This window comes from Populus nigra, chromosome 1, assembly GCF_951802175.1.
Source record: "Populus nigra chromosome 1, ddPopNigr1.1, whole genome shotgun sequence".
Taxonomy (NCBI): Eukaryota; Viridiplantae; Streptophyta; class Magnoliopsida; order Malpighiales; family Salicaceae; genus Populus; species Populus nigra.
This window is the reverse complement of record NC_084852.1, coordinates 32,401,704-32,427,557: the sequence shown is the minus strand read 5'-3', so window position 1 is coordinate 32,427,557 and position 25,854 is coordinate 32,401,704. Positions and strand designations below refer to the sequence as shown.

The 25,854-nt window shown below is 31.7% G+C and overlaps 2 protein-coding genes and 1 long non-coding RNA gene across 5 annotated transcripts; 2 read left to right on the top strand and 1 right to left on the bottom strand.

Moving 5' to 3' along the window:
- Nucleotides 1-1,917: 1,917 nt before the first annotated feature.
- LOC133700649 (embryo-specific protein ATS3B-like) lies at nucleotides 1,918-3,293 on the top strand. The gene is made up of 3 exons (XM_062124240.1): nucleotides 1,918-2,128; nucleotides 2,419-2,529; nucleotides 2,966-3,293. Exons 1-3 carry the CDS (start codon nucleotides 2,000-2,002, stop codon nucleotides 3,224-3,226), a joined length of 501 nt encoding a protein of 166 aa, XP_061980224.1. The 5' UTR covers nucleotides 1,918-1,999; the 3' UTR covers nucleotides 3,227-3,293.
- Nucleotides 3,294-16,314: 13,021 nt separating this feature from the next.
- LOC133670776 (uncharacterized) lies at nucleotides 16,315-18,511 on the top strand. The gene is made up of 5 exons (XR_009834165.1): nucleotides 16,315-16,408; nucleotides 16,798-16,978; nucleotides 17,075-17,155; nucleotides 17,632-17,795; nucleotides 18,312-18,511. It is a non-coding gene; the product is annotated as an uncharacterized LOC133670776 (long non-coding RNA).
- A 259-nt stretch (nucleotides 18,512-18,770) lies between these two features.
- LOC133670760 (uncharacterized) lies at nucleotides 18,771-25,415 on the bottom strand. 3 transcript variants are annotated; one of them, XM_062091365.1, is made up of 11 exons: nucleotides 25,256-25,414; nucleotides 25,008-25,073; nucleotides 24,879-24,946; nucleotides 24,694-24,727; nucleotides 24,409-24,478; nucleotides 22,855-22,912; nucleotides 22,286-22,414; nucleotides 21,992-22,083; nucleotides 20,485-20,563; nucleotides 19,608-19,686; nucleotides 18,771-19,463 (listed from the first exon to the last, which is right to left on the bottom strand). In XM_062091365.1, the coding sequence occupies exons 1-11, from the start codon at nucleotides 25,260-25,262 to the stop codon at nucleotides 19,387-19,389; spliced, it is 759 nt and encodes a 252-aa protein (XP_061947349.1). In that variant the 5' UTR covers nucleotides 25,263-25,414; the 3' UTR covers nucleotides 18,771-19,386. The 3 variants fall into 3 exon arrangements, with proteins under 3 accessions (XP_061947349.1, XP_061947358.1, XP_061947367.1); XM_062091374.1 differs by lacking the exon at nucleotides 24,879-24,946 and having other exon boundaries at nucleotides 25,256-25,415; XM_062091383.1 differs by lacking the exon at nucleotides 24,879-24,946 and having other exon boundaries at nucleotides 25,008-25,176; nucleotides 25,256-25,393.
- Nucleotides 25,416-25,854: the final 439 nt, after the last annotated feature.

The following is a 25,854-nucleotide window of genomic DNA, read 5'->3' as shown; positions in this document are numbered from 1 at the left end:
ATTTAGATATTGCTTAATACTATCTTTTTTTTAAGTACTTAGTTCATTTTTTTTCAAAAATAATTATATATATATATATATTATAATTTTACAAAGCTTCAAAGATATTATTATAATTTATATGCAATTTTTTTCTCTTATATTTTATATAAAAATAATTTGTTCTTAGGAATGATATTTAACTTCTAACATAAAATAAATGAAAATGTGTAAAACAAAATGGATAACTGGTGTCAAATATTTATATTTGCATCTATCTTTTACTTTTACTAAAAATAACGACGTCATGTTTTATTATTTAATTAGAATTAACAACTCCTTTTCAATTTATCATTTTTTGTTAATTTACTTTATTAAACATGATCATCATTTTGCTTTTTAATTAAAAATTATAATATCCAAAAACACATTTATAACATAAGAATTACTTTCTTTTATGTAAAAAACTAACATAGAATCCTAACCGTATCATAACACATGTATAAGAATAATATAATAATTAATCGATTTTAATGGGATGTTTTTGTTATATAAGTGTTTGATATTACAATGCAGTGTTTTTTTTCATATTTTTCAATTAAAAATGTATTAAAATAATAGTTTTTTTAATTTTTTCTATATATATCAGAATTATCTAAAAATATTTTTAAACAATATTAATTTAATATATTTTCAAATAAAAAATAAAATTTAAAATACAAGTTTTGATCACAACTTCAAATATGAATGCAACATCAGGAGAGATGTAGGTGGTGTTTGTTTTTGCGATCAAATCGTGTTTTTGAAAATTTTTTATTTTTACTTGCTTTAATTTTTTTTTTGAAGTTTTAAAATTGTTTTGATATACTAATATTAAAAATAAATTTTTTAAAATAAAAAAATATTAAAAAAATATTTTTAAAATAAAAATATATTTTAAAAAATAATAGCTATTACCGGATAAATACTAATGTAATACCGACACTTTGTTTAGTAGTTTTGGGTCTAGCCTCTTATAGATTTACTGTGCGCTATTGACTAGGTCTCGGCTTATCTGTCGAGGCCATGTTATGTATAGATTTGTTGGTAGATATTGATGGTATATGTCTAGGCACATGTGTCACTCATTTATTTCTAATCAATGCATATCGTATTAGCTGTGTTTCCGCCATTCCGATATACAGAGGTTAGACAAATCGTATTTACTGTGATAATAATAATTTTTTATTTAAAAATATAATAAAATAATATATATTATTTTAAAATTTATTTTTGATATTAATATATTAAAAAAATATAAAAATATACATTAATTTTAAAAAAAATTAAAATTTTACAAAATCACAAAAACAAATAGGACATATGTATTCCAGGTCATTGTGGCTCAAATGAGACAAGTTACTGGTCACAATATCCCAAATATAACAAACGATTTGTTTGGTAATGTAACAAAGAGTGGTTTAAAATATATTTTATTCTAACTATAATTTACTATAATTTTAAAAATATTTGATTAATTAATATATACTATAATTTTTCATGAATCCTACTAAAATTTCCTTTTAAAAATCTTGGTTACAAATATATATATATATATATATATATATATATATAATTTTTTTAAATCTATTTTTTAATTCATAAGGTACCGCAATATGAAATACATTAATAAATTATGTAATAGGATAATAAACTCAAGAGTGGTTTTATCATTAACGAGATTTGTTCATTTTTATATTTTTAAATTAAAACTTAAGAAATTAAGAAATTAAAAGTCGGTCTTTAAAATTACTTAAAAATAGCTTAATCTTGACTCATAAACAACCTAGTCCGAATAAATTAAAATTGAAAAAACACAACCAATTAGATGAGAGAAGCAAAAGACTGCTGTACCCCTATTCTCTTTCTGGAATGCCCTTCATCTATTTTGTGCCCCTAAAATACAGAGGCAAAATTAATTGTATTAAAGCACAGTTGCTACCCATCCCTCTCACTTTCTGGCCACCTAGTTCGAGAAAAAATGATCGACGGCAAAGCACTGGTGACTTTTTGGCTGTATTTGGCTGTTGTATTCACACCTCCACAAGCCAAGTCAACGATTACACAGCCACAGCCCCTCACTTCCTTCAAGATCAACACTACACTGCAGGTATGAAGTAGTCTGTAGATAATTAGAGGATTTTTATATATTTGCTCTTTCAAGACAAGTTAATTAGTTTTATGACTGATATCATATATGCATGCATATAACTATTTCATAGAGATACTGTCCAAAAAATTTAAAGGATTTAACCTGTAAATTGTATAGTAGATTCTTCTTCTTATACATGTATGTATAAATTAAGAAGATCTGATGAAATTGTTTACTCTAATTATTAATTCTTTAGTTAATTATCTATCTGTTCTTATTCTTATGGCGTAAATGTATATGATTATTAGAATACTGCAAGCAGCTGTTCTTACACGGTGACAATAAGAACAAGCTGTTCTTCAAGTCGGTATACACGTGATCGGATCAGCCTTGCATTTGGAGATGCTTATGGGTATCAGGTTGGTGTCCAAACAAGGCTCCACATCAGCAGTTTATTAGAAGCATATGATAGTTAATTTTTAGTCAAAATCTTATTAGAAGCAATCTGTGATTTTTAGTTTATTAGAAGCATATGCTTATGGGTGTATATATACAAGTTTAGTTTCATTTCACCCCTTGAAGCTTGTTCTTCAATAATATACTTGTTTAATATATCATCTATTTATCAATACAATTCCTTTTTTCATAAGAAGGTAAACTGAAAATTAACCAGCTCTGATTGAACTTTAGCCTCAGATCACCTTCAGTAGATACCGATAATTTAAGCTTATTCATGCCAAAGTACTGTCAATGAATGCTGCAGCAAAATACTACCTAATTCTTTGAGGTTTAATTTATGTTCTGGGTCATTGGCATTCAATTCTTGATAAAAAAAATTTATATGTGAATGACCAGGTATATGTTCCGAGACTTGATGATCCACGTTCAAGAACATTTGAGAGTTGCTCAGCTGATACATTTCACATTGATGGGCCGTGTACATACCAGATCTGCTATGTGTACCTCTACAGAAATGGCTACGATGGCTGGAAACCTGAGTCTATCACCATATCTGGCTATTACACTTCTTCTGTTACATTTTACTACAACACATTCATCCCTAATGCTGTTTGGTATGGCTTTAATCATTGTAATGCTGCTTCTTCTTCCGCTTGAACAATCTTATCTCTTAAAATAGACTTCAATCTTTAATTAATAATTTAAGTTGATTTGAACCGTTTAATGTGGTATTTTGTAAGTACCATTTTAGTTTGCTTCCATTCCATTTATTTTGTTATTTGTGTTGGGTTAGGGGGACATAATGGGGAGACTGTAAGGACTGGAACACAAATATCTGCATTATTTGGTGGTATCTAGAGCGCTCATATTGTTTGGTGATTTGGTAAAGTTTTTTGAAGTTTGCGCTCTTCGCGCAGTCCATATGACATAAACCCCAATAATTTTAGAGCTTGTTTACGAAACGATGCTACATTGATTAGAGTAAATGCAGATCATTTGTTTGTTTTAAGAATGTTATTAAATCTATCGTGATTATCGAACAAGAGGGAGGGAAGCAGCTATAATTAAGAGGAAAGAGAAAAGGTAAAACTATAATTGTTATTGTAATATATGTTTTACCTGTACTATGCTGCGAATTAATTTAAATTTTTCTTGGATGTAAAAAAAAATATTCAAATATTATTAAAGATAATATTTTTCTTAATATAAAAATAACAACATATTAAATTGATTTTGAACAACCCGAGTTAATATGTTAAATTTATAACCCGGGTTATGAGACTATAATAACCATATAAAAAGCAAATCCAAATAAATTATGAAATCTAATTCCAAATCAACTCAATGTTGAAGGATATAATTGAAAAAAAAATTAATTAAAAAAAAACCTAAAAAACTACCCATGTTAACATATCAAACTTCCAACTTGGTTCATAAGATCAAGATAACCTCATGAAAAACAAATCGAAATAAATTATGAAATTCAACCTCCAATCAGCCCAATATTGAACAATGAGATTAAAAAAGAAATCAATTAAAAAAAGAACCTAAAAAATAACTTAAGTCAATCCGCTAAACTCATGACCTATGTCATCAGACCGAGATAACCATATAGAAAAAAATAAAAAACTGACCTGATTTAACTCGGGTCAATCTATCAAATCCGCGAATTTGATCTTGAGATTGAGATAACCTCATAGAGAAAAAGTCAGAACAAATTATAAAACTCGATTTTCAATTACTCATGTTGGACCTAATGTTAAACGATGAAATTTATAAAAATCTTAATTAAAAAAAATGACATAAAAAATAAGTCAAGTCAACCCAAGTTAATTGTTAAGCACTATTATTAGGTCATGAGAATAGAATAACCTAATGAAAAAAAAATCAAAACAACTCATGAAACCTAATTCTCAATCAAAAACATTATTAATTGAAAAGATTAAAAAAATAAGTCAATTAGGTTAACCCGCTACCTGGGTCATGAGATGAGGACAACCTAATAAAAAGCAAGTCCAATGTTGAAAGATCTGTGACCTGGATCGTGAGACTGATATAACCTCTCAGAAAGAAAATAAAAATATGATTTGATTTAACTAGGGTTAAAATGTCAAAATCTATGACATTGATCTTGAGACCAAGATATTCTCATAAAAAGCAAACCAAAATAGATTATAAAGCTTAATTTTCAACCGATCTAATGTTGAATGATAAAATTGAAAAAAATTAAATAAAAGAAAAATAAACAACTTGAGTCAACTCGAGTTAACCTGTTAAGCACTATTTTCAGGTCATAAGATCATGATAACCTAATGAAAAGTAAATAAAACAAATCATAAAGTTTAATTCTTAATCAAATTAATATTAAATGATGAAATTGAAAAAAAATTAAGAAAAAGAAAAAAAATCTGAGTCAACTCGGTTAACCCGTTAAACTTAAAATTCGTGTCATGGAAGTGTGATAACTAAATAGAAAAAAAATATAATATTAAAGGATAAAATTAAAAAAAATCAAATAAGAAAAAAAAAAGCAAAACATTATTCTAAAGAATAATGCTTTGTGAGGAGAGATATAGTAAAACCCCCTCCTCTTTTAGTTTATTGTTAATAACAAATACAAATTACATAACTCTAATTTTTTTTTTCCTTTTACAACTTCAAATAGGTTTTCTTTAAATTATTATATATTACTAGAGTGCTAATAATCACAAAGGGTAGGATAGTCAATTTGTGTTTCTTGGAATTTATCTCTTTCACTATAAGTTATTGCACAAATCATCCATTTTCCACTCAAATAAACAAATATAATATCAATACTTGTACTTGTTTATGAGGTGTTGTAACTTTATGTTAATGCAAGTGAAAATAGTTTTAAGAAATATTTCATATATGAGTCCTTTTATAGGAGAGTTAAAGATCTTATTTGAGTTATGTTCATAGAAGTTGAAGATAACTGCTCAATTTTATGAGGTGTCATAAGTGTTATAGCAAGTCAAGTAGGGAGAAGAATCAATTACAAATGAGAGAAGTTTGACTAAGAAGTGGACTGTGTTCAATGCTTATACTAGAAGAAATTGAAAGAGTTGTTCGTTGAGAACTCGGTTAAGGAAGCCCCTAGGATGAAGAATATTTTTGTAAGGGTGATTTTAATAGGTGGCTAATACCGTGGATTAATTTGGAGAGAAGTTATGGAATCTAGAACCATAAAAAAACAAAAAAAAATGTCAAACACATGACACCCATGAACTAGCATCTAGAATAATGTTCTTATATACTTGAGGTGGGTATGGCAACTTTTAGTAGCTAATCAAGGAGTTTTTAGTTGCGTTAGATTCTTTTTGAAGAGATGACCCTTCTTATTTGACATGTGTTAATGGAAAGTCTATGAAGGAGGAGCACCGTCACAATTTTGATTCTGCCTTCTCCGTCTTCTTACTTGAATTTGCACCACTTTTTTTCAAGTTTAGGCTTGGTTTAGATGCAATGAGCTTGGTTTTTGTTTCAATGGGCACAACTTTGAGCCCATCAAACACCTCATTTAGGCATGATTTTTAGCCTTTTTTTTCTAGTGATTTTTTCCCCATTTTATAGCAAATTTGGTTTTATTTTAGTGCATGTTTTTCTCCATCTGCTGTTCAGTTTTTTCAAAATACTTTTATAGGATAGAGATTACTTGGAAAGGATGTCCAAATACAAACATGGATTTATCATAAAGATTTTGGAGACTCATAGAATTATTATTAACCTTATTTGTTTTTTGTTTAAAGATGTCATGTTAGGTTTATATCAATTTCTAAAATTAGAAGAGATGCTAACCTAAACATAAAAATTCAAGTTTTCAAAACATGATACTAATATGATGAACACATATGTAACATCTTGTTAGTTTATATGCATTAAAATCAACATTTCATATGATATTCATGAAAATAGGGACAATTATTTTTTTAATTAGTGATGAGATAATTCTCCTTTAAATTATTACCAATCATTCATCATCGGTTACTAATGATTTACTTCTTCAACATTTCATGCTAACTATCATTTATCAGTGTGGTTATTTCATCCACACTATTTTTAGATATTACCTGCATAATTTTTCTTTTCATAAATCATTTCCATTGAACATTATATACACTTTTTAATTCAACCAATTCATTTATTATTTATTATTTTATTTTAACAAAATTTTGGTAGAGCCTCCTTTATACGGGGCCTTGTCCAAAATTTCATCTCGCTGTATCCTAAATAAAACACATTTTAGTAACTTCCACACATATGCCTTATACATACCACTAGTTCATTTATTAGAGATTTTTTCATAGTTTATCCACAATCAACTATAACAATTCTAATTTTTTTTCTTTCATTAGTATACTATATTATCTACAGTATGGATGCATAAATGAATTTAACACAAAAGAGTTTAATGTATATAATATTTTAAGTAAAGTTTTGTAATTAAACTCATTCCAAAATAAAATTATTACAACAACATAACTAATTAAACTACATAGGCTATATACCTAACAAAATCTAGTGAACTAAGTGTCCGTTTGTTTAGAAGGTTGCGTCTGCGTTTGAAGCAAAACACAAGCGCAACTTGTTCAATAATCCCACAACACAATTTACTTGTATGTGGGACCCATGTAGATTTTAATGTAAAACGCAGGTTTGTGAAAAGCAGCTCTCAGTTGCTTTCTGCAAACGTGCGGATGTTCAGTGGAGAGTGAAACTCCACTGTTCACGTAAGCAGTGGAGTCATTATCCACTGTTCCGGCCGAACTGGGTCCGGTCCAAAGCTAAATGCATTGAACCAGGTTTGACCCCGTTAGAAAAAAATTCAATTTTTATTTTTTTTAATTGTGTTTTTTTCAAAAAATTAAAAGGAGATCGCTTGATGACATAGCATTTGCAGAATTTGATCGCAATCCCAATTTTGTTCTTGCCAGGTCCGACCTATTTTAAAAAAATCAATTTTTATTTTTATTTTTAATTATGTTTTATTCCAAAAATTAAAAGGACATCGCTTGATGCAGGTGCATTTGCAGAATTTGATCGCAATCCTAATTTTATTCTTGATGATATTTTACCTGATGTTGTTGCGCGCTTAAGAAACCAAAGAAACTGTAATCCTTGTCAGATGGATTTCGTATATGATGAAATTGTAGATCGTTTAATGGAACAATAAAAAATATTTGATATTAATATTATTTATTTCATGATGTAATAACAATAGTTAAATCTACAATATTTAAATTAAAAAACCATCAATATATATATATAGTAATTATTTTATAACCTTAATTTGAAAAACATTCTTTTAATCAAATATATTAAACTACTTTTTATTCAACCTCAATTTCAACCACAATTTTAACCAAACAAATATAAATATCAAACCAATCTCAACTAAAAATACGTTTTGTAAAACAACTCTTTTTAAACCACAACCACAAAAGCTACCACAATACCAAACACACAAGATACCATGGTCCTGCTGAATGAGATGGACCTACCAGGAATAGAACATTAAAACTATTATTAGTTAATATATATATATATATATATATATATATATAACCTTATCAAGAAGCTTTCATTATCATTAACAAAAAAAAATCAACTAAATACTAGTAATAATTCAAAATTTATCACCACAACATCGATAATTAGCATGTCTATGCTTATTGAATAAGTCACTACCAATATAACCAACTAAAATTTACATAGTCTCCTTAGTTGTCGTTAACGTTGATAACTAAGTATCATACTATTTACCTTATTCATCATCTATATAGTCTACTAAGTATCCTGTAGACGTTTAGCGGAGAGTGAAACTCCACTGTTCACGTAAGCAGTGGAGTCACTATCCACTGTTCCGCCCGGACCGGGTCCGGTCCAAAGCTAAATGCATTGAACCAGGTTTGACCCCGTTAGAAAAGAATTCAATTTTTATTTTTTTTAATTGTGTTTTTTCAAAAAATTAAAAGAAAATTGCTTGATGACATAACATTTACAAAATTTGATCGCAATCCCAATTTTGTTCTTGTCGGGTCCAGCCCAGTTAAAAAAAAATATTTTTATTTTTAATTGTGTTTTATTCCATAAATTAGAAGGAGATCGCTTGATGTAGGCGCATTTGTAGAATTTGATCACAATCCCAATTTTGTTCCTCATATTTTACCTGATGTTGTTGCGCACTTAAGAAACCAAGGAAACTGTAGTCCTTGTCAGATGAATTTCATACATGATGAAATTGTAGATCGTTTAATGGAACAATAAAAAATATTTAATATCAATATTATTTATTTCATGATGTCATAACAATAGTTAAATCTATAACATGTAAATTAAAAAACCATCAATATTAATATATATATATATATATATATATATATATATATTATTTTATAACCTTAATTTGAAAAGTATTTTTTTACCAAACACATTAAACTACTTTTTGTTCAACCTCAATTTCAACCACAGTTTTAACCAAACATATATAAATATCAAACCAACTTCAACTAAAAATACTTTTTGTAAAACAACTTTTTTCAAACCACAACCACAAAAGCTACCACAAAATACCAAACACACAAGACACCACGGTCCTGTTGAATGAGATGAACCTACCAGGAATATAACCTTAAAACTATTATTATTATTATTTTATACACACACACACACACACACACAAAACTCAATAACCTTACCAAGAAACTTTCATTATCATTAACAAAAAAAAAAATCAACTAAATACTAGTAATAATTCAAAATTTCTCACCACAACATCGATAATTAGCATGTCTATACTTATTGAATAAGTCACTACCAATATAGCCAACTACAATTTACATTAGTCTCCTTAGTTGTCGTTAACACGGATGATTAAGAATCATACTCGTCACCTTATGCATCATCTATATAGTCTACTAAGTATCCTGCAGACGTTCAGTGGAGAGTTTCACTCTTCATTATTCACTTAAGTGAACTGTAGAGAGTGAAACTCCACTGTTCACGTGAGCAATGAAGTCATTATCCATTGTTCTGACCGGACCGGGTCCGGTCCAAAGATAAATGCATTGAACCAGGTTCGATCCAGTTAAAAAAAATTCAATTTTTGTTTTTTTAATTATGTTTTATTTAAAAAATTAAAAGGAGATCGCTTGATGACATAGCATTTGCAGAATTTGATCGCAATCCCAATTTTGTTCTTGCCGGGTTCGACCCAGTTAAAAAAAATAAATTTTTATTTTTATTTTTAATTGTGTTTTATTCCAAAAATTAGAAGGAGATCGCTTGATACGGGCGCATTTGCAGAATTTGATCACAATCCCAATTTTGTTCCTGATAATATTTTACCTAATGTTGTTGCGCGCTTAAGAAACCAAAGAAACTGTAGTGCTTGTCGGATGGATTTCGTACATGATGAAATTGTAGATCGTTTAATAGAACAATAAAAAATATTTGATATCAATATTATTTCTTTTATGATGTAATAGCAATAGTTAAATCTACAATATTTAAATTAAAAAACCATCAATATATATATATATATATATATTTTAATTATTTTATAACATTAATTTGAAAAGCATTCTTTTAACCAAACACATTAAACTACTTTTTATTCAACCTCAATTTCAACCACAGTTTTAACCAAACATATATAAATATCAAACCAACCTTAACTAAAAATACTTTTTGTAAAACAACTTTTTTCAAACTGCAACCACAAAATACCAAACACACAAGACACCATGGTCCAGCTGAATGAGATGGACCTACAAGCAATATAACATTAAAAGTATTATTAGTTTATATATATATATATATATATATATATATATATATATATATATAACCTTATCAAGAAGCTTTCATTATCATTAACAAAAAAAAAAATCAATTAAATACTAGTAATAATTCAAAATTTCTCACCACAACATTAATAATTAGCATGTCTATACTTATTGAATAAGTCACTACCAATATAACCAACTAAAATTTACATTAGTCTCCTTAGTTGTCGTTAACACGGATGACTAAGTATCATACTTGTTACCTTATCCATCATTTACATAGTCTACTAAGTATCAAAACCATCTATTTAGTTATTGTGTAGATGGTCAACCAAGTATCAACAATCTCTCTTTAGTTACCACCTACAATGTTAATTAAGTATTAAAACATCTTCGTAGTCACCGTTAACATAGTCAACTTAGCATCAAAACATCTATTTAGTTCTATTAACATTGTCACCTAATGTCAACAACATATTCATAGTTACCATCCACACGATTAACTACATATCAAAACATCTCTTGAGTTCTATTAACATGGTTGATTAATATCAACAATATATCTGTAATTACTGTTAACATAATTAACTAAGTATCATAACATCTTTTTAGTTTTGTCAACACAATCAACTAATATAATTAAGAAATATTTTTTAATTAATTCATATCAAAATATATCTTCTATAATTGATTTATATATTCTCGGTTCAATCAAGTAATACATTATTTCCATTTCAAAACATAACACCACAACTTCCATTTCAACCCTTAATTAATAATGATGCAATAATGAAGAAAACAATATTAAAGAAATATACTAAAATTTAAAAAGAATGAGGTGCTGAACACCTACATGCTCTTTTTATAGACATAACTCCTCCAACTGATGGCCCAACTCCTCATACCTCCCCCAATTCAAGAAGGAGACACAACACCAATCAATATGTCTCCTAAATGGATTCGTCCATATTCAAGTCAACAATTTTTCATTTAATACAAACATATTTCACTCTTTCTTAGCACATTACTAAACACAAAATATTATAGAATCTAACAATTCCATATTCATGAAATCACACAAGCTAGCAACTGTCAAAATCCATACCTAGTTAAACTCAATACTTTTAAGAATCTAGCTAGTATTCAAAATTATATTCTACACTTCTGTCTTTGTATGCCACATACTCAAAACACACTCTGATTATCACATTTACATATCATTTCAACACTTCTCACTATTTTCATAATATGTAAATCATTTTTCTTAGAATATCTACAACACAATTTATAGAATGACTATTAACACTCGATTCAAAATATATTTTTCACATATTTATTTTAAACTAACACATGATTTCACTAGTTTTCCACTAAATTCTCATCCCCCCTACATGTACCTTAGTCAGCCCTAAAGATTATTACCATCTATTGTTTTTTTTTTTTTTAATTTTAACTAATTTTTACTCTAGCTAACATGTATTCCATGTCATTATAATAATTCTACAATTAAACACACTTTTCCCTAAATTTTGTTCAAAAACCCTAACTTGAAATGAAGTTTTCACCCAAAATTATCCCAAATCCAAAACAAAACGAAATAATTGGTGAGAAACACATTAAAAATTGGTTTTGAGTTTAATTTATGGCTCTTCTTGCAGGTTTCTCCTCCTTTAATTCTTCTCTCTTTAAAACCCTATGTTTCTCTCTCATGCTTCTAACTTTTTATCTCTTAAACTTTCCCCTAAATTCACATATTAATCTCGTTTTCTCCTAATAATCTATCCAACACATGCTTAACATGTTTTTATAAGAAGAAATCTCTCAAAACTTTTAGAGAAAAATGAAGATCAAACCATTCTTCTCTAAGAGTGGGGCTAACCACCTCTTTTAAAATAGAAGGGGGCTATTTTGCCATTATTTATAGAATTTCCCCTCCTTAATAATTTGTTTTATTCCTTGTAGTTTTTCCCGATCACTCGTATTTTCGCATATTAATTTATAAACAAATTTTAATATTTCTCAACTAAATTTTTGAGACTCTTTCCCCTAATTATTACCTTTTTTCTTATTAATTTATTTATTTCCATTACAATTTATTATCATTACAAGAAAAAATTAAAATTTCTAACCCTAAAGTCAATAAACATTTTGCCTACTTAAATTCATGAAAAAGTTTTCAATAACTTCCTAAAATCTTACTTCATTTCATTTTTTTTTAAATCACTAGGTCTATGTCGGTCCATAAAAATTAAGAGACACATTGACCTAGTTGTTAATACCCAAGTTTGATAAAACAATCATGACTCTAACTTGATAAAAACTCGTCGATGTTGTTTTTCATTATTTGTTTGAAAATAAATATTTACACACACATACATACGCAAAACTTTCAACGTCGAGGCTAAACCATTATGTTTCAAATAAACCTATTGCAACCTATCATCCTAACCCCATCATGGAGATTTGGTTCTAACTTTATTCCACCTAAAACAATAAAGCCCTGATGACCTCATACCCCTAGGGTTGTAACATAAAGGTATGGGCCCTAACACTTTAAATATTCATCATAATCAATGATAAAAAATTAATAATGCATTAAAAATAATAATAATAAATCATTTAAGGTTGAGAACGATCTTCAAAAGTTGTTGGGATCACCCGGGAGAAGCTGAAAAATGGTTAGAATAGTGACATCAATCTAGACAGTGTTGGTGTGTGGATTCACATGTCGTCACTATTGCTGGCATATTGGACCACACACTAATGTTGTTAAAGGAGCATCACCTAGCAAATTGAAATAGTTGTCACCATCTCTTCCTCTTTGCACTAACAGTAATGCATACCACCACCTAGGAGAGGAGATTAAGTCACTTGAAGTTTTAGTCTTCTCTTTGCTCTTTGTTTCTCTTTCTCCATCACAGGTCATGTTGTTATTTCTATTATTGAATGTTTTTTGTGGAGGCTATTATGGCGAGCAAGATGAAGAAGGTGTTGTCATTGTTTGGTTTACAGAAGAAGGCTGGTTCAGGTCGACTAAAAACATGATGATGGCTACCGAGTTGACATTGTTGTTGTCTATGTGAGGAGTTAAGTTTTTATTAGTAAGGATAATGGTTATGATGTGAAGGATGTGCTGTCAATGGTGTTGGGGTGAGTAATGCTATCTATAATGATGGTTGTTGTATTAATGGCTAAGAAAAATAAGAGGGGAGGGTTGTCACAATTCTTTTTTTTTTACTCTCTTTTATCTTTTTCTTTCTCTTTTTTTCCCTACACAAAAATTTCTCTCTTTTTTCTACTCGATTTTTTTATTTTTTTATTTTTTTCTCTCTATTATCCACCCATTTTTATATTACCTGATATTTTTTTTATTCTTATCCTATATTCTCTTTTCTTACTCTTTATTCTCTCTTCTCCTATCTCAGTCTCTAACCTTCTACATCTCTCTCTATCTCTCTCTTTCTCTCTCTTCTTTAAATTGCTTAGGGAAGGGGTTAGAAATGTTCATATTAGTCCTTTATGTCATCCTTAATTATTACTATGCTCACTAAGCTTTTTGTTTCTTTTATTGTCATTACTCTTTTACCTTTTTTTTCAAAACTTTAATTTTTGAAAACTCATTAAAATAAAAATGATAAATGAAAAGGTTGTCGAAAATCATGAAATGGCAGAGAATTTGGCCATATTGCGTAAAAAATGCACTTTATTGGATTTTTTTAATATATGATCGAAACAGGGGGATTAAAATTGAGTTATGATAGCTACACTCTTTTTACAATGTTTATAGTAGAAAGTCTATAAATAATGATTTTTCTTAGGCTTGTTTAATAAGCTTATAAAAAAAAGATGGTGTATAAGAGAAAAATTTAAAAGGTGCTCAAAACGAGAGGTGACCAACCTCAAGAATTGAAATTAAAAGAATCAATTGGGATTCAATTTCACAGGAGTGATGCTTTGGACTTAAGTTTACAAGAGTCTTATGAGACTTGAAAACAAAGAATTTTGTAAGAGTCTTTTGAGATGTAAACACATAAAGATTTGCAAGACTTCTCTAAGATTAAAAAGTAAAGAAATATCTTGTAAGAATCCTTTGAAACATCGTATAAGAAAATTATAAGAGTCCTCTAAGATTTGAGAGTAAAGAAAGATATGTGAAAGTCACTTCAGACTCATAAATAAAAAAAAAAAAGTTGTAAGAGTTCTTTGAGACTCGATTGTAGAAGAAAATGCTGGAGTTTTCTAAGACTCAAAAGTAAAGAAAGATTAAAGAGAGTCTTCTAATAAATAATCAAATAAAAAAAATACAAGAGAAATTAAAAGTATTGATACTCAATTATAAGAAATTGCTAGAGTCTTCGACTCGAAAGTTAAGAAAAATCTATGAGGGTCCTTTGAGGCTCTGCATTATAAAAAGTTTATAAGAATTATCTGTAACTCAAAAATAAAAAAAGATTTATGAAATTCATTTGGGGTTCAATTGATGGAAGGGTTGGACTCAAATCCACAATAATTCAAACTTGTAAGGGTAATATGAGGTCGTGAAGATTTAGGGAAAAAGAAAAAAAATTAGATTGAGAAAGACCAAAGGTTTCAATTGAAAAAATTCTATTTCTGGAACTTCATTGAACTACGACTAAATGTAAGCGCACAGGAAAGAAATGATTTCTCTAACCCATAGCTTTGTTTAGGAACTCTAGTTCACAATGAACAGGGACTGAGAATTGTTCTTGTCAGAATCTTATATCATGCCCATGTCTATTTTAATTGATTCAAAATCTTGGACCTTTGTATTTTACCTTCAGACAGACTACTTTTCTCCTTTTAAAATCAAATTGCCAATACTGCTCTTCTTGGGATAAAAGAGAGCCTTACAGTCTCGAACTGAAGGTAGCTAGTTCTAAATAATCTAACCATACTGACATTTTATTATGTGAGATGCCTTTTTCCTGTTTTTCCTATAGCTTCCTGTACAGAAGTTTTAATGTATCTTCCACCTTGTATTATAAGTGCTTGAATTTTATTGTTATGTCAGTATTCATCATGGAAAGAGACTTATCTGTGCCTCTTTCATATTCATGCCCGACTCATGCAGGGAAGTTTTACAGGGCCAAGGGTATTTTTCACTTATTATTATGCTTGCTGGCATGAATAAAGAAATCAAAGGACTAAGGTTCCTCCCTTGACTCCAAAAACTTGTTGCTGTTGATGACAGTATCCCTCAAGCCAATGGCATAGTATAGGCCTATAGAAATATATTCTTACATTCTCCATAATGCACGGTGAGATGTATTGTGTTTGAGACATGACTGCGTTTGATTCTTTCAAATATCAGAATATTTCTCACCTTTATTAGGTTTATTAGCTGCTTAATATACTACATAAAGCATTCAGTTGATGCTGAGCTTCTTTTGCAAATTTTTAGCTTTTTTTTTTTTCTAATTTCCCTTTCAGATGTGCTGTAAGTGGTTCTGGAAAGATTACAATGCTTGTTCTAGAGAAGCTTATTGGTTATGGCGCTCTTCCAATCACAGTATCAGGTATATTTAGTTGTCCGTGAATATTTTATACAATCAAATTGAGTGATGGGCTCCAGCATGTCAAATTAGTTCCCAAGTCAAAATACCTCAACAAGAACAAGCTATGTTGATCATCACAACTCACAATATCTATATGACCTTTGAGTTTTAGTTGATAAGGAATGTAAGGCTCTTCTATTTCAACTGCATCTCTCAAAAGTGTTTCTTCCATCTTATGTAGAAGACTTGCAAGAGAAGTTTGCGGTGTGTTTTCTTTAGTCATCATTAATCTTGTTGCTGGGGTGATTTGTTAACATTTTATGGTGTTATTATAAATGTGGAACCTGCAGAGACTACTCAAAGACTAATTATGCTCGATCAAAGTACTATGATGAAGCGAAACCTTGGAGTGTAAGGGGTGATGTTGCATTTCCTTGTGGTTACCACTTACCAGAATGAAATCGATCAATCTGATGCCATTAATCTGGTTAATTCAGGCTGTCGTATCCTTGTACAAGGTAGGAGTTACCAGCGTAATCCCTTATGGAATTAATATTTCCTCCTTCATGACTTTCAAACTGGTGCTGGAGGGATAGGTTATTCCAGTTAACTTGGACGCCATAAATATTCAATACACGTTGAAAAAGAACAATGACATGAATTTATGTTTGACATATTATGACTCCACCCCATGCTCTGGGGATGAATGTTGACCAAGAATAACTTTTGAAAAGAAATGCATCTTATCATGATTATGAAGTAGGCTTGTTTCCTTTATTTTTTTGCATGGGGAAGGCTCTGCTACTATTCAAAAGATTGTAGAAGTCCAGGGGCGTAGGTGTCAAAAATCATTGAAACTTGAATAGTTGTCATAGTTCCAACTTCTCTGAAGAGTGCTATTTTTCAGGGCTTGATGCAGGACTACTTTGGATTTTTGTCCCACAAAGGGTTGTGGTGAGCCGGGGTTTGTAATTTGCAGAATTAGGGTTGACTAGTTTCGTCAAGCGTAGCTGTGGCCAAATATGGTCTCAAAGCTGTGTTGCACTTGCAATCTATGTTAGAAAGTTGAAGGTGGATTGAAAAGACTGGTCAGTTTATCATTGTTTGTGCAAGATGGGTTTGAGTCTTCACAATTTTATTCAGCCTATTTATATGTGCTAAATCAGTAATACACCTGGGCGCAGGTTGTTGCTGGGGAGCTTGAATTAAACCATGAGTGCAATTTGCTGAACTGGTCACCTGAGGACTTTGAATCTAAATTGCAGGTAAGGCTATTTTGCTTTTATATTTTTCATGTTTTGAATATTTTCTACCTGGAATGGGATTTTCTTGAAGCTTGGAGCTTTGTGCTCAAACTGAGAAGCTATGTCATCTGCTTGCAAGAACCACCTTGTTCAGATTTCCTTCTAAAATGACTCCAAAATAATCAACTCAAAGTTGTAAAATATTTATTTCTGGACCAGACAGCAAATTAGATTATAATGTTTGAAGTGGCCTGAAGTGTTCTTAAGGGATCCTTCTCACTACATTACTACATAATGACTAGTGTTTAGGTCTGTGTTGGGGTTCAGTAGGTGGATCCGCTCTTTGTGGGTTGTTGGTTGGACTTCACTCCTATATTCTCCATTCTGATGACTGATGAAAATATACCTCATGAACATTATACATTGTAGTTTGGTTGGATTTTCTTTTTTATTGATGTATTTTATGTGGATTTTCCAATTACTCCTCCTAATGGTAGGAAGCAATGAAACAGATCTACCAAAGAGCCCGGAAAGCAGCAAGCGATTTTGGCTACCAAAAGGAGAGTCCCGAGTAAGCGCCTTATCATGTCTATATGAGTTGTGATCCAAGCGACCCATAGCAAGCAGTTGGGGGAACGAGTGTCAGTCTGAAAATTCCAACGTAAAGCAACTTGAGAGCTCTCATGTTTCACGATTTATATTATTATGCAATGAGTTTTTGATTTTTGTTTCTTACTATATGATATTATCACACGGTGTGCTATGTATCAGAAACTAGTTATTGAGGTGTTTTCCGTTAAGAGTCTAAGTCTAACAAGTACAGTTTTGAGACGCCATGGTTAGAAGAGTTGATGTTCTGGTGACTTGGTTCAATCTACTACGCTCTTCAAAAGTTGAATCCGTGAAGGTTTTCATGATGTTGTTTACAGTCCACAAATTCATGAATTGAGAACACGTCTAGTGACTTTGTAAGTGTAACAAGTGTGATAGGTTTAAAAAGCCTATTCACTGAAATTAGTTTAGACGCGTCAGTGTTTGGTTTTATTTGTATCGTTGTAGGGAGATTCTACAGACCACCGAAGGCCAAAATGATGCGATGCATGAAATTATTTTGAGTCTGCATCACGAGAGATCTATCATTTTCCTTACCTGCCTTTTCATCCTCTGTTCTTCTCAGGGCGTTGGTGCACGGAGCTGTCTTCTCTGCTTTTCTAACCATTGCTCAAGCCATGTCTGATCAAGGATGCGTATAGAAGCAAGTTGTATGATCTCTGAAGAGGGCACTCCTTGGCATAAAGATGATTGATCATTATGTGCACCGTGCGGATCCTTAATGCCAGGGAAGGTCCAAGATCTGTATCTCGACTTGTGTAGTATCAACTGAGACACAAAAAGGTAATCGGTGGGGGGTTATTACAACATATTTATTGTCAAAGTATCCGCAGTTCTTGTGGAGAATAGGACGCCAGAGCCCGAGGGGGTGTCTGTTCTATTCTGGACCCATTAATCAATCCAGATGTTGCAGTCTCGTGAAATATTAGAATACTGTGATTAGAAAAAAAATCAAACATTCATCGTTGCTATTCCGAGAAAATGCTCTCCTTTGCTTTATATTCTGATCTTTTCAACTCATGGATTTAGAATCAACAACACACTTAATTCATGAATTTTGTCATGCTGGAGTAGTTTTTAACCAGCTCGATAAGTCGAAAAATGCTCATTTACATGTATCTGATGTTCTCCTTCATCCATCCATCGGAGCCCCATCTCAAACAGTAGAAACGAACAGATCCTTGCTGTTTGTCAGCCATTGCCATATCTGCATCTTCAGTATAGGTTTCCATTTATTGGAATGAAGCCTTTATGTGCTGGAGCTCGGGATTGAGACTTGTGAGAGGCTTGGAAGGCTGGATATGTCACGCCTTACCATGACTTTATTTTCACGTTAACAATGTCCACATGTAATGGTAATGGATTAACTCAGCAAATAGAGTACTTCGATTCATGTGCTAGATTTTTCTCAACATGTTCTAAATTCTGGATTGCATCTCTACATTAACCCCTCCTGCCCCTCCCTTGAACAAAAGGAAATCGCTCGGATCCACACATCCCTCTTCCTCACTCAATAAATATATAGGGGAGAAGGAGATAAATACGTGTAGGACAATGCCCAGAAAGAAATTAAATTTTCGGCCGATAATGCCCATCCACTTGCCTTCGACAACCTTAATTTCAACACCAAATACTTTCATTTATGCAGCTCTCCTTGAAGCGTGAGAAGAGTCAGATTTATCCGCCAGATAGTGCTCAAGCATATCTTCTTCATCATCTGCCATTACATCAAAGAAAGGACATACTTCAAAAGGATGCATGTGATAAAGTTCCAACATTGAAATTCAAGTTACCAAATAAAATTTCCATGCCAATAAAATGCCAAAACTATAAATTGTAGACCAAGAAGATAAAGAATCACCTTCAAAATCATCGTCATCAAAATCAATTTCTTCCTCATCTTCCTCGTCAGATCCTTCATTGACTGCTACTGCACCTTTCTGCAGAAGGGACTCAACATGTTATTTACCTTTTAGCATAAAAGAGGTTCAGTTAGAAATTGGAATGCAATTTCTATCTAAAAATGAACCCTTCTCTATGATAGACATCTAGAGTAGAACCCAACTTGCTATTGAGATGTGCCAGCAAAAGATGTATGAGAGAATTCAAATTATTTTAGAAACTATATTGCTTTTATCTTATGGACTCGGGTCTGTGATTTAGAGTGGCCAGTAAAAATGACAATCAATATATCGAGCCATCCCAGTGCTAACAATCTAAATCAGAGTTGACCTCAAATGTTACTAAATGCCTTTAATCAAATAGCCAACTCAATGAAAGGATGAATTAATGACGTCTAAGAGCATTGATGGTTCATCTTGATTCATATTCTTGATCCATATTCTTGATCTAAAATAAAATTTCATCAGCCAAGGGCTAGCACTGGGGGGAAAAGAGTAATGTTATTTAATCATCCAGTCCAAACTTGATTAAACATTATTGTATCATTAGTTGAAATTGAGCAAATGGGATATCATCTCTAACGCAGGTAGGGAAGCAATATTAGCGAACAGGATGACTGCTACAGCTCAGGTAGGGAAGCATTATTAGCGAACAGGATGACTGCTACAGCTCAGCCACCAAGAAACCATACACATCAGAGATACTAAATATTTTAGATGCTATGGTTTAGAGCAGTCTATTAAGTGCACATTTTGGGAATATCATCAAATCTTAACATGGGAAATTGAATTGTGCATCCACTTTATAAGAGGGAGGAAAAGTCAGGGATAGCATACCGCTTTTCCACTTTCATACCACAGTCTGCCTGTAAGCTTCTTCTCCTTTGGGGCTGTGAGGGCAGACTCCGGCATCAGCCTGAAAAATGGTCCTAGACATTAGTCATGAATTAATGGTTGAACAAAAACTTATTCCAGTGATCCGATTATAATCTAAGAAAAAAAGAGTTTTACATAAAATGCAGCACATGGTTTTTTGTGAGGTGAGATGTACAAGAAAATCATCTGAAACTGCATATCTACTTTTCCTTACACGGTAGCATCACATGCTTGCTAATATAAAATGTAAAAAGACATCTATGAAACAAATGACTCAACTATATATTGCCCATAACATGAAGAACATCACTTGGAATAAAAAAAAAAGGCTTCTAGATTGTTTGTGATTTAAACCTAGTGCTAAATAGAAAATTGACAAATTAAATTAATGAGTAAATTGCAATACCGCTCCCCCCCTCCTGAAAGTTTCAAAGTTTGACAAGAAACTCCTCCCCATTCAAGAAAATATTACACAAATCACCTTTTATGCCAAAATGCTCATACCATCAAATAGGGTAGTTTTAAACCTATTAAGGTCATTTTGGATATGAAACGCCGTTTTTGTTGTTTATTTAAAATATAGAAGGGGACATCTATCAAACATTCAAGCTTTGGGAAGTGCTTGTAATTTCAAGACACCACTGGGGGTAGTATAAACATAAAAGAAGGCTTCTTCAATGAGATGAACAAACCAATTCACTCTTGTAGTGTATTCGAAATGAAACCTGTTCTTGTTGAAGTTCCACAACTAGTCTTGGCAAACTCCGATGAACAAGCACCTTTATTCTCTTCTTTTCTCCTGTTCTTTATACAAGCAAATAGAACCTATAGGTGGGTTGTCCATCCTATAATGCATGGTAAGTCTACTGTATGATTAGTCTTTTGCTTCGCATGAAGTCAACAATTCTCTTGCACATGAGAGCAAAAAAATATTTTGAAAGTTCCCTCCTAAAAGTAGCAAATGATGCTAACTTCTTCAAGGTTTGACCACCTCCCTCTATCGAATTGTTTTCAAAGTGAACATTAACAAAAAAGCAAATTGAGAACCAGCAACCTTATCTCAATTAGAAATAGTTAGCTTTAGACCCATCAAGTTTTAAAATCATTCAACTATCAGTTTGTAGCAACAATCCGTTGCACAGGTTTTGCAATTGAACTGTGTCAAGACAAACCCACCATCAAACTAGACAAAGGTAGTCGGCCTCACAGAAATTATTAAATTCTTCCAAGTCAACCTCATGAACATGATAGGCGACCCTATGAAAAAAGGGTAGCTATGCCAAATAACAAATTTTATTTAGGGTTAGGAAAACACCACGACACAATAACGACAAACACAAACAATAAATATGATGATTTTGTTTCCTAACTGTGGACGGTAAGGTTTCAAGGTTAGAAACATATCCAAATAACAGAACTGAAATGGAACCTTGACCCTGAAATATAGTGTTCGAATAATAGGACTTACTTGGCTCGCTCAAGGGCCAACTCTGCTTCAAATATTTCTCTCCAAGCCAGAAATGTCTCGACAGTAACAGGTTCTCCATGTGGGACAATTACCTGTAAATGGATTAACGAGCAAGAAGTGGCTTCTTAAGAAAATAACAATGACATCAGCAAACATCTGAAATTATCAATGCACAGTGATTTGGTAAGCTTTTGAGATCAAGTGGACATGTCTTGGAATGCTAAATTATGTTTTCACTTAAATCTAGTAAGAATGCAGCCAACAAAAAAGAAAAATTCACAGAGGAATACATACATCATCTTTAGCTGCCTCTTCGTTTTCAATGTCCTCATTGATAGCATCTTGACAATACCTTTCAGACAGCCACTCTTTAGCAGATGTAACTAGCGTGTAGACCATCGCCATACCAAGATTTTCGAATGACTATCAAGTCAAATTATTAGCATAACCTCACAGTTTCCTGAATTGTATATTCACTTTATGGTATAAACATATTTTACCAAACCAAAATAAACAGCTTATACGTTTAGAGGATAGATTTTAGTTCTTATGCTATCCTTATCTCAGGGAATCAAGGATGTAGACTTGAATATTTTGCTGCTCTACAGAATTTACACTTTTGTAGTGCCCCATGTCATCTCAGTTCTTGCTCTTCTTAAGTGTTTTTGAGGCTTTTTCTGTTGTATTTACCCAATCACTGTCTCAGGTAACACATCATGAAGAGAGTGCATTAACATTCCTCAGCATTTCCAAGCATGAGAAATTGTTAGACACAGCTCCATCATATGAATTATACCTCCATAGCTTGACTACATTCTTAAAAGGTACAGTAAAAAATCAAAATATAGAGTTCAAGTAATTACCTCTTGCTCAAGCTTTTCTTTCAAAATTTTAAGATAATCTGCTTGGATACCTCGTATGCTGGAACAGAGAGGAACAACAATCAGATGTCTCTGGGCATGGTTCATCTATATAATACTCCAATTATAGTTCATACTTTTATCACTTCACAGTAGTCATTTTGATACATGTTACATAAGTATCACCCAGCTCTTGCACCACACAGCCCATCAACTGACTTAACAAGATAGGTGGTTTAAACACTTTCTGGGTGCATTTGAACGTTTAGCAAAGCGGCAAGAACTCAACAGCCTTTCTATGATCATTATATTTGGTAGGTCAGACTTTCTAATGAGTGAAAAGAATACTTTCGAAATAGCACTTAGTGCAGATTAGCTGCCTCTATGGCTTGCACTTCAAAATTGATATCCTGTCAGTGCTTATACTATAAAATAATGAAAATAAATGTGAAAAAAAAAGTCTACTTGCAAAACACCAAGGGATTCTGTTTCATGAAAATTAAGTTTAAGATTTCTATGGTTTCATGAAAATAGCATTTTAATGAAAATCTATGCACAAGCCACAATGAATTTACAAAGAATTTCCGTTACACTGTCAACATAGAGAAATATCAAGGTTGATATGGAGACTCTACAGATGAAGAAACCAGTAGCATGCAATAACTGTATATCTAGTCACTTTTGCTGCAGGTAACCTGGTTGCTGCACCACTCTCATTAAAGGCCTTTTCACGAGCTGCTGGCTGTAACTAGATTTTGGAGATGACAGCGCAGCAGTGGAAACAACATTGTAGCAGAGACATGTACACAAGTCGATGCAACCATGGAAAAAGGAAGCTAGTTTTTCTTGCAATTTTCAGATTGGCAAATGCAGCTTCTCCTTATGAGTTGTGAGTTGTGAGTGGTGAGTGGTACACATGAGCATCATAAATAAAAAGCTTCAAGTCTTTCAATAAGGTCACTACCTTACTGATTCATGATCAAATTATCTTATTGTTTCAGGTTTCAATTTTTGGTAATTCTGCGACCACAATTTCCTTCTGTATTTTGGCACTTTGGTCAATTTTCTAAGGGTTTTATGAATCTGAGGTTTAATTTCTCTAGGTCCAAGTCAGTCTTGATATTGACAATAAACTTTCCTATACAGCATTCCGAAATGTCCATAAATACTCAAGCCTTCTAGTTATTTGCTCAAAACCTTGATGGCAAAACTCTCAATATTATAATCTGGGTCCAAGGCACGTGTGCCTCTAATGTCTTCGCCTCCCCCTCTCTTATTTCTCTCTTTCTTCTTTTTTAATCTTTCAACTCAATTGGATTTCAGAAGAAGGTAGCCAATAGGAAAACAGCGGTCCTTTGCTGTTACATGTTTGTGTGGTATTTGAGAAGCATTTAACAAATCAAGGAAAGCACTGAGAGAGCAAAGTCGAGCTCCACAGACAAAAAAAAAGTAATTTTCTTTCAAGTAATACATTTTAATTTTGAATAGAGAAGGAGAACACTAAATCAAAAAAGGAACACCTCCAAATAGGAATGTCTGCAAAATGTACATACTAACCTCTTCACATTCAAAAGTGGTGGTTCATCTGGATACTTTACCGTGTGGGAGAAAACTAGACCTAGCTGAACTGCAAAAGAAATGGGAAAGAACTTCATAAATAAATACTCAAGTCTGATCAAAGGAGGGCACCCACCAAAACAGTCCTAAAAGCAAAACATGAAGTTGAATTTAACAGGATGGCTATGGCAGTTTCTTAAAGTCTGTAGGAAGCTGGGATAACCTTCATTTACTGATCTAGCAAAAATCAAAACATGTTTATTGCACCAAAATAAAGAGAATAACCTGGAATGTCAGTAGACTCATCCGTGTCATCATCCTGTTGACCACAGAGCAAAGTATTACACGTGAAGAAAAACGAACAAATTAATATTTTCCAGCCAGTGCTAAAATACAAAGAAAAAAAAAACTTAAAAGAGTGATCCAATCTGATAGAATGGATGTAAAGTAAGAAGAACAAACCAACCAACCTGTGGAGAAATTATTATTTGGAAGCAACGATTAGAAGTATTTAAGCCACTCTCGCTAGAATGAATTTCTGCCATTGCATATCATTAGTTTGTTTACTAGGGGAAAAAAGAAAGAAAGAAATAAGGTACCTTCGAACTCATCCATGAGTATGGCTTCCAATGCTTCAATTTCCATCTCCTGCTCCTGTCCATAGTCTGCCAATTCGTTTCATTCAATCAATCAATCAGTTCTTAACACATAGATATAAACATGCCCCATTGCTGCAGCGCAGCACAGCACTCCTCTACTGGGAAGGAACTGATTATCAACCAATCAATATATGTAATCATAAACAATATATTCAAAAAAACCTATTAAGAAAATCAAAGGAAATTACCAGTCATGGTCGATAATTTGCTTTTTTATTGAATGTCAATCTCTCTCTGTATCTCAGTTTCTCCAGCGGGCCGTCGCTATCTTTTCTTTGCTATTGAAGATTAACGCCGACTACTCAACAAAGCCAAAACCTAATAATGCAACCCGGACCGGGATTTAAAACAAACCGGGTCCCAAATTTAAGATTTTATTTTGTTACCTAAAAAGAATTATTAAATGTTTCGTTTATTTATAATTACTAGATTTAATACCTACGCTACATACATAAGATTCTAAGTTGATTTTTATCATAACATAAAAATATATAAATGTTATGCATGTCTATTATAATATCATAAATTAAGTTTCTCAAATGTCATAGCAATAAAAATAATAAAATAAAATTATTCATGAGTCTTTAAAATCTTATTACACAAATTTAGAGTTGTTTAAAGAATTTATTACCTGAAGATTTGATCTTTTTCGACTTTAAATAATTATTTAAATGCTAGATTATCATAAACCACAAGTTGTTCAATTGTCCAGCCTCCAACAGTAATCAACACGAATCACTAATAAGAAATCTCTTAAATCCTTATTTAGAATAGATGGATTGTTATG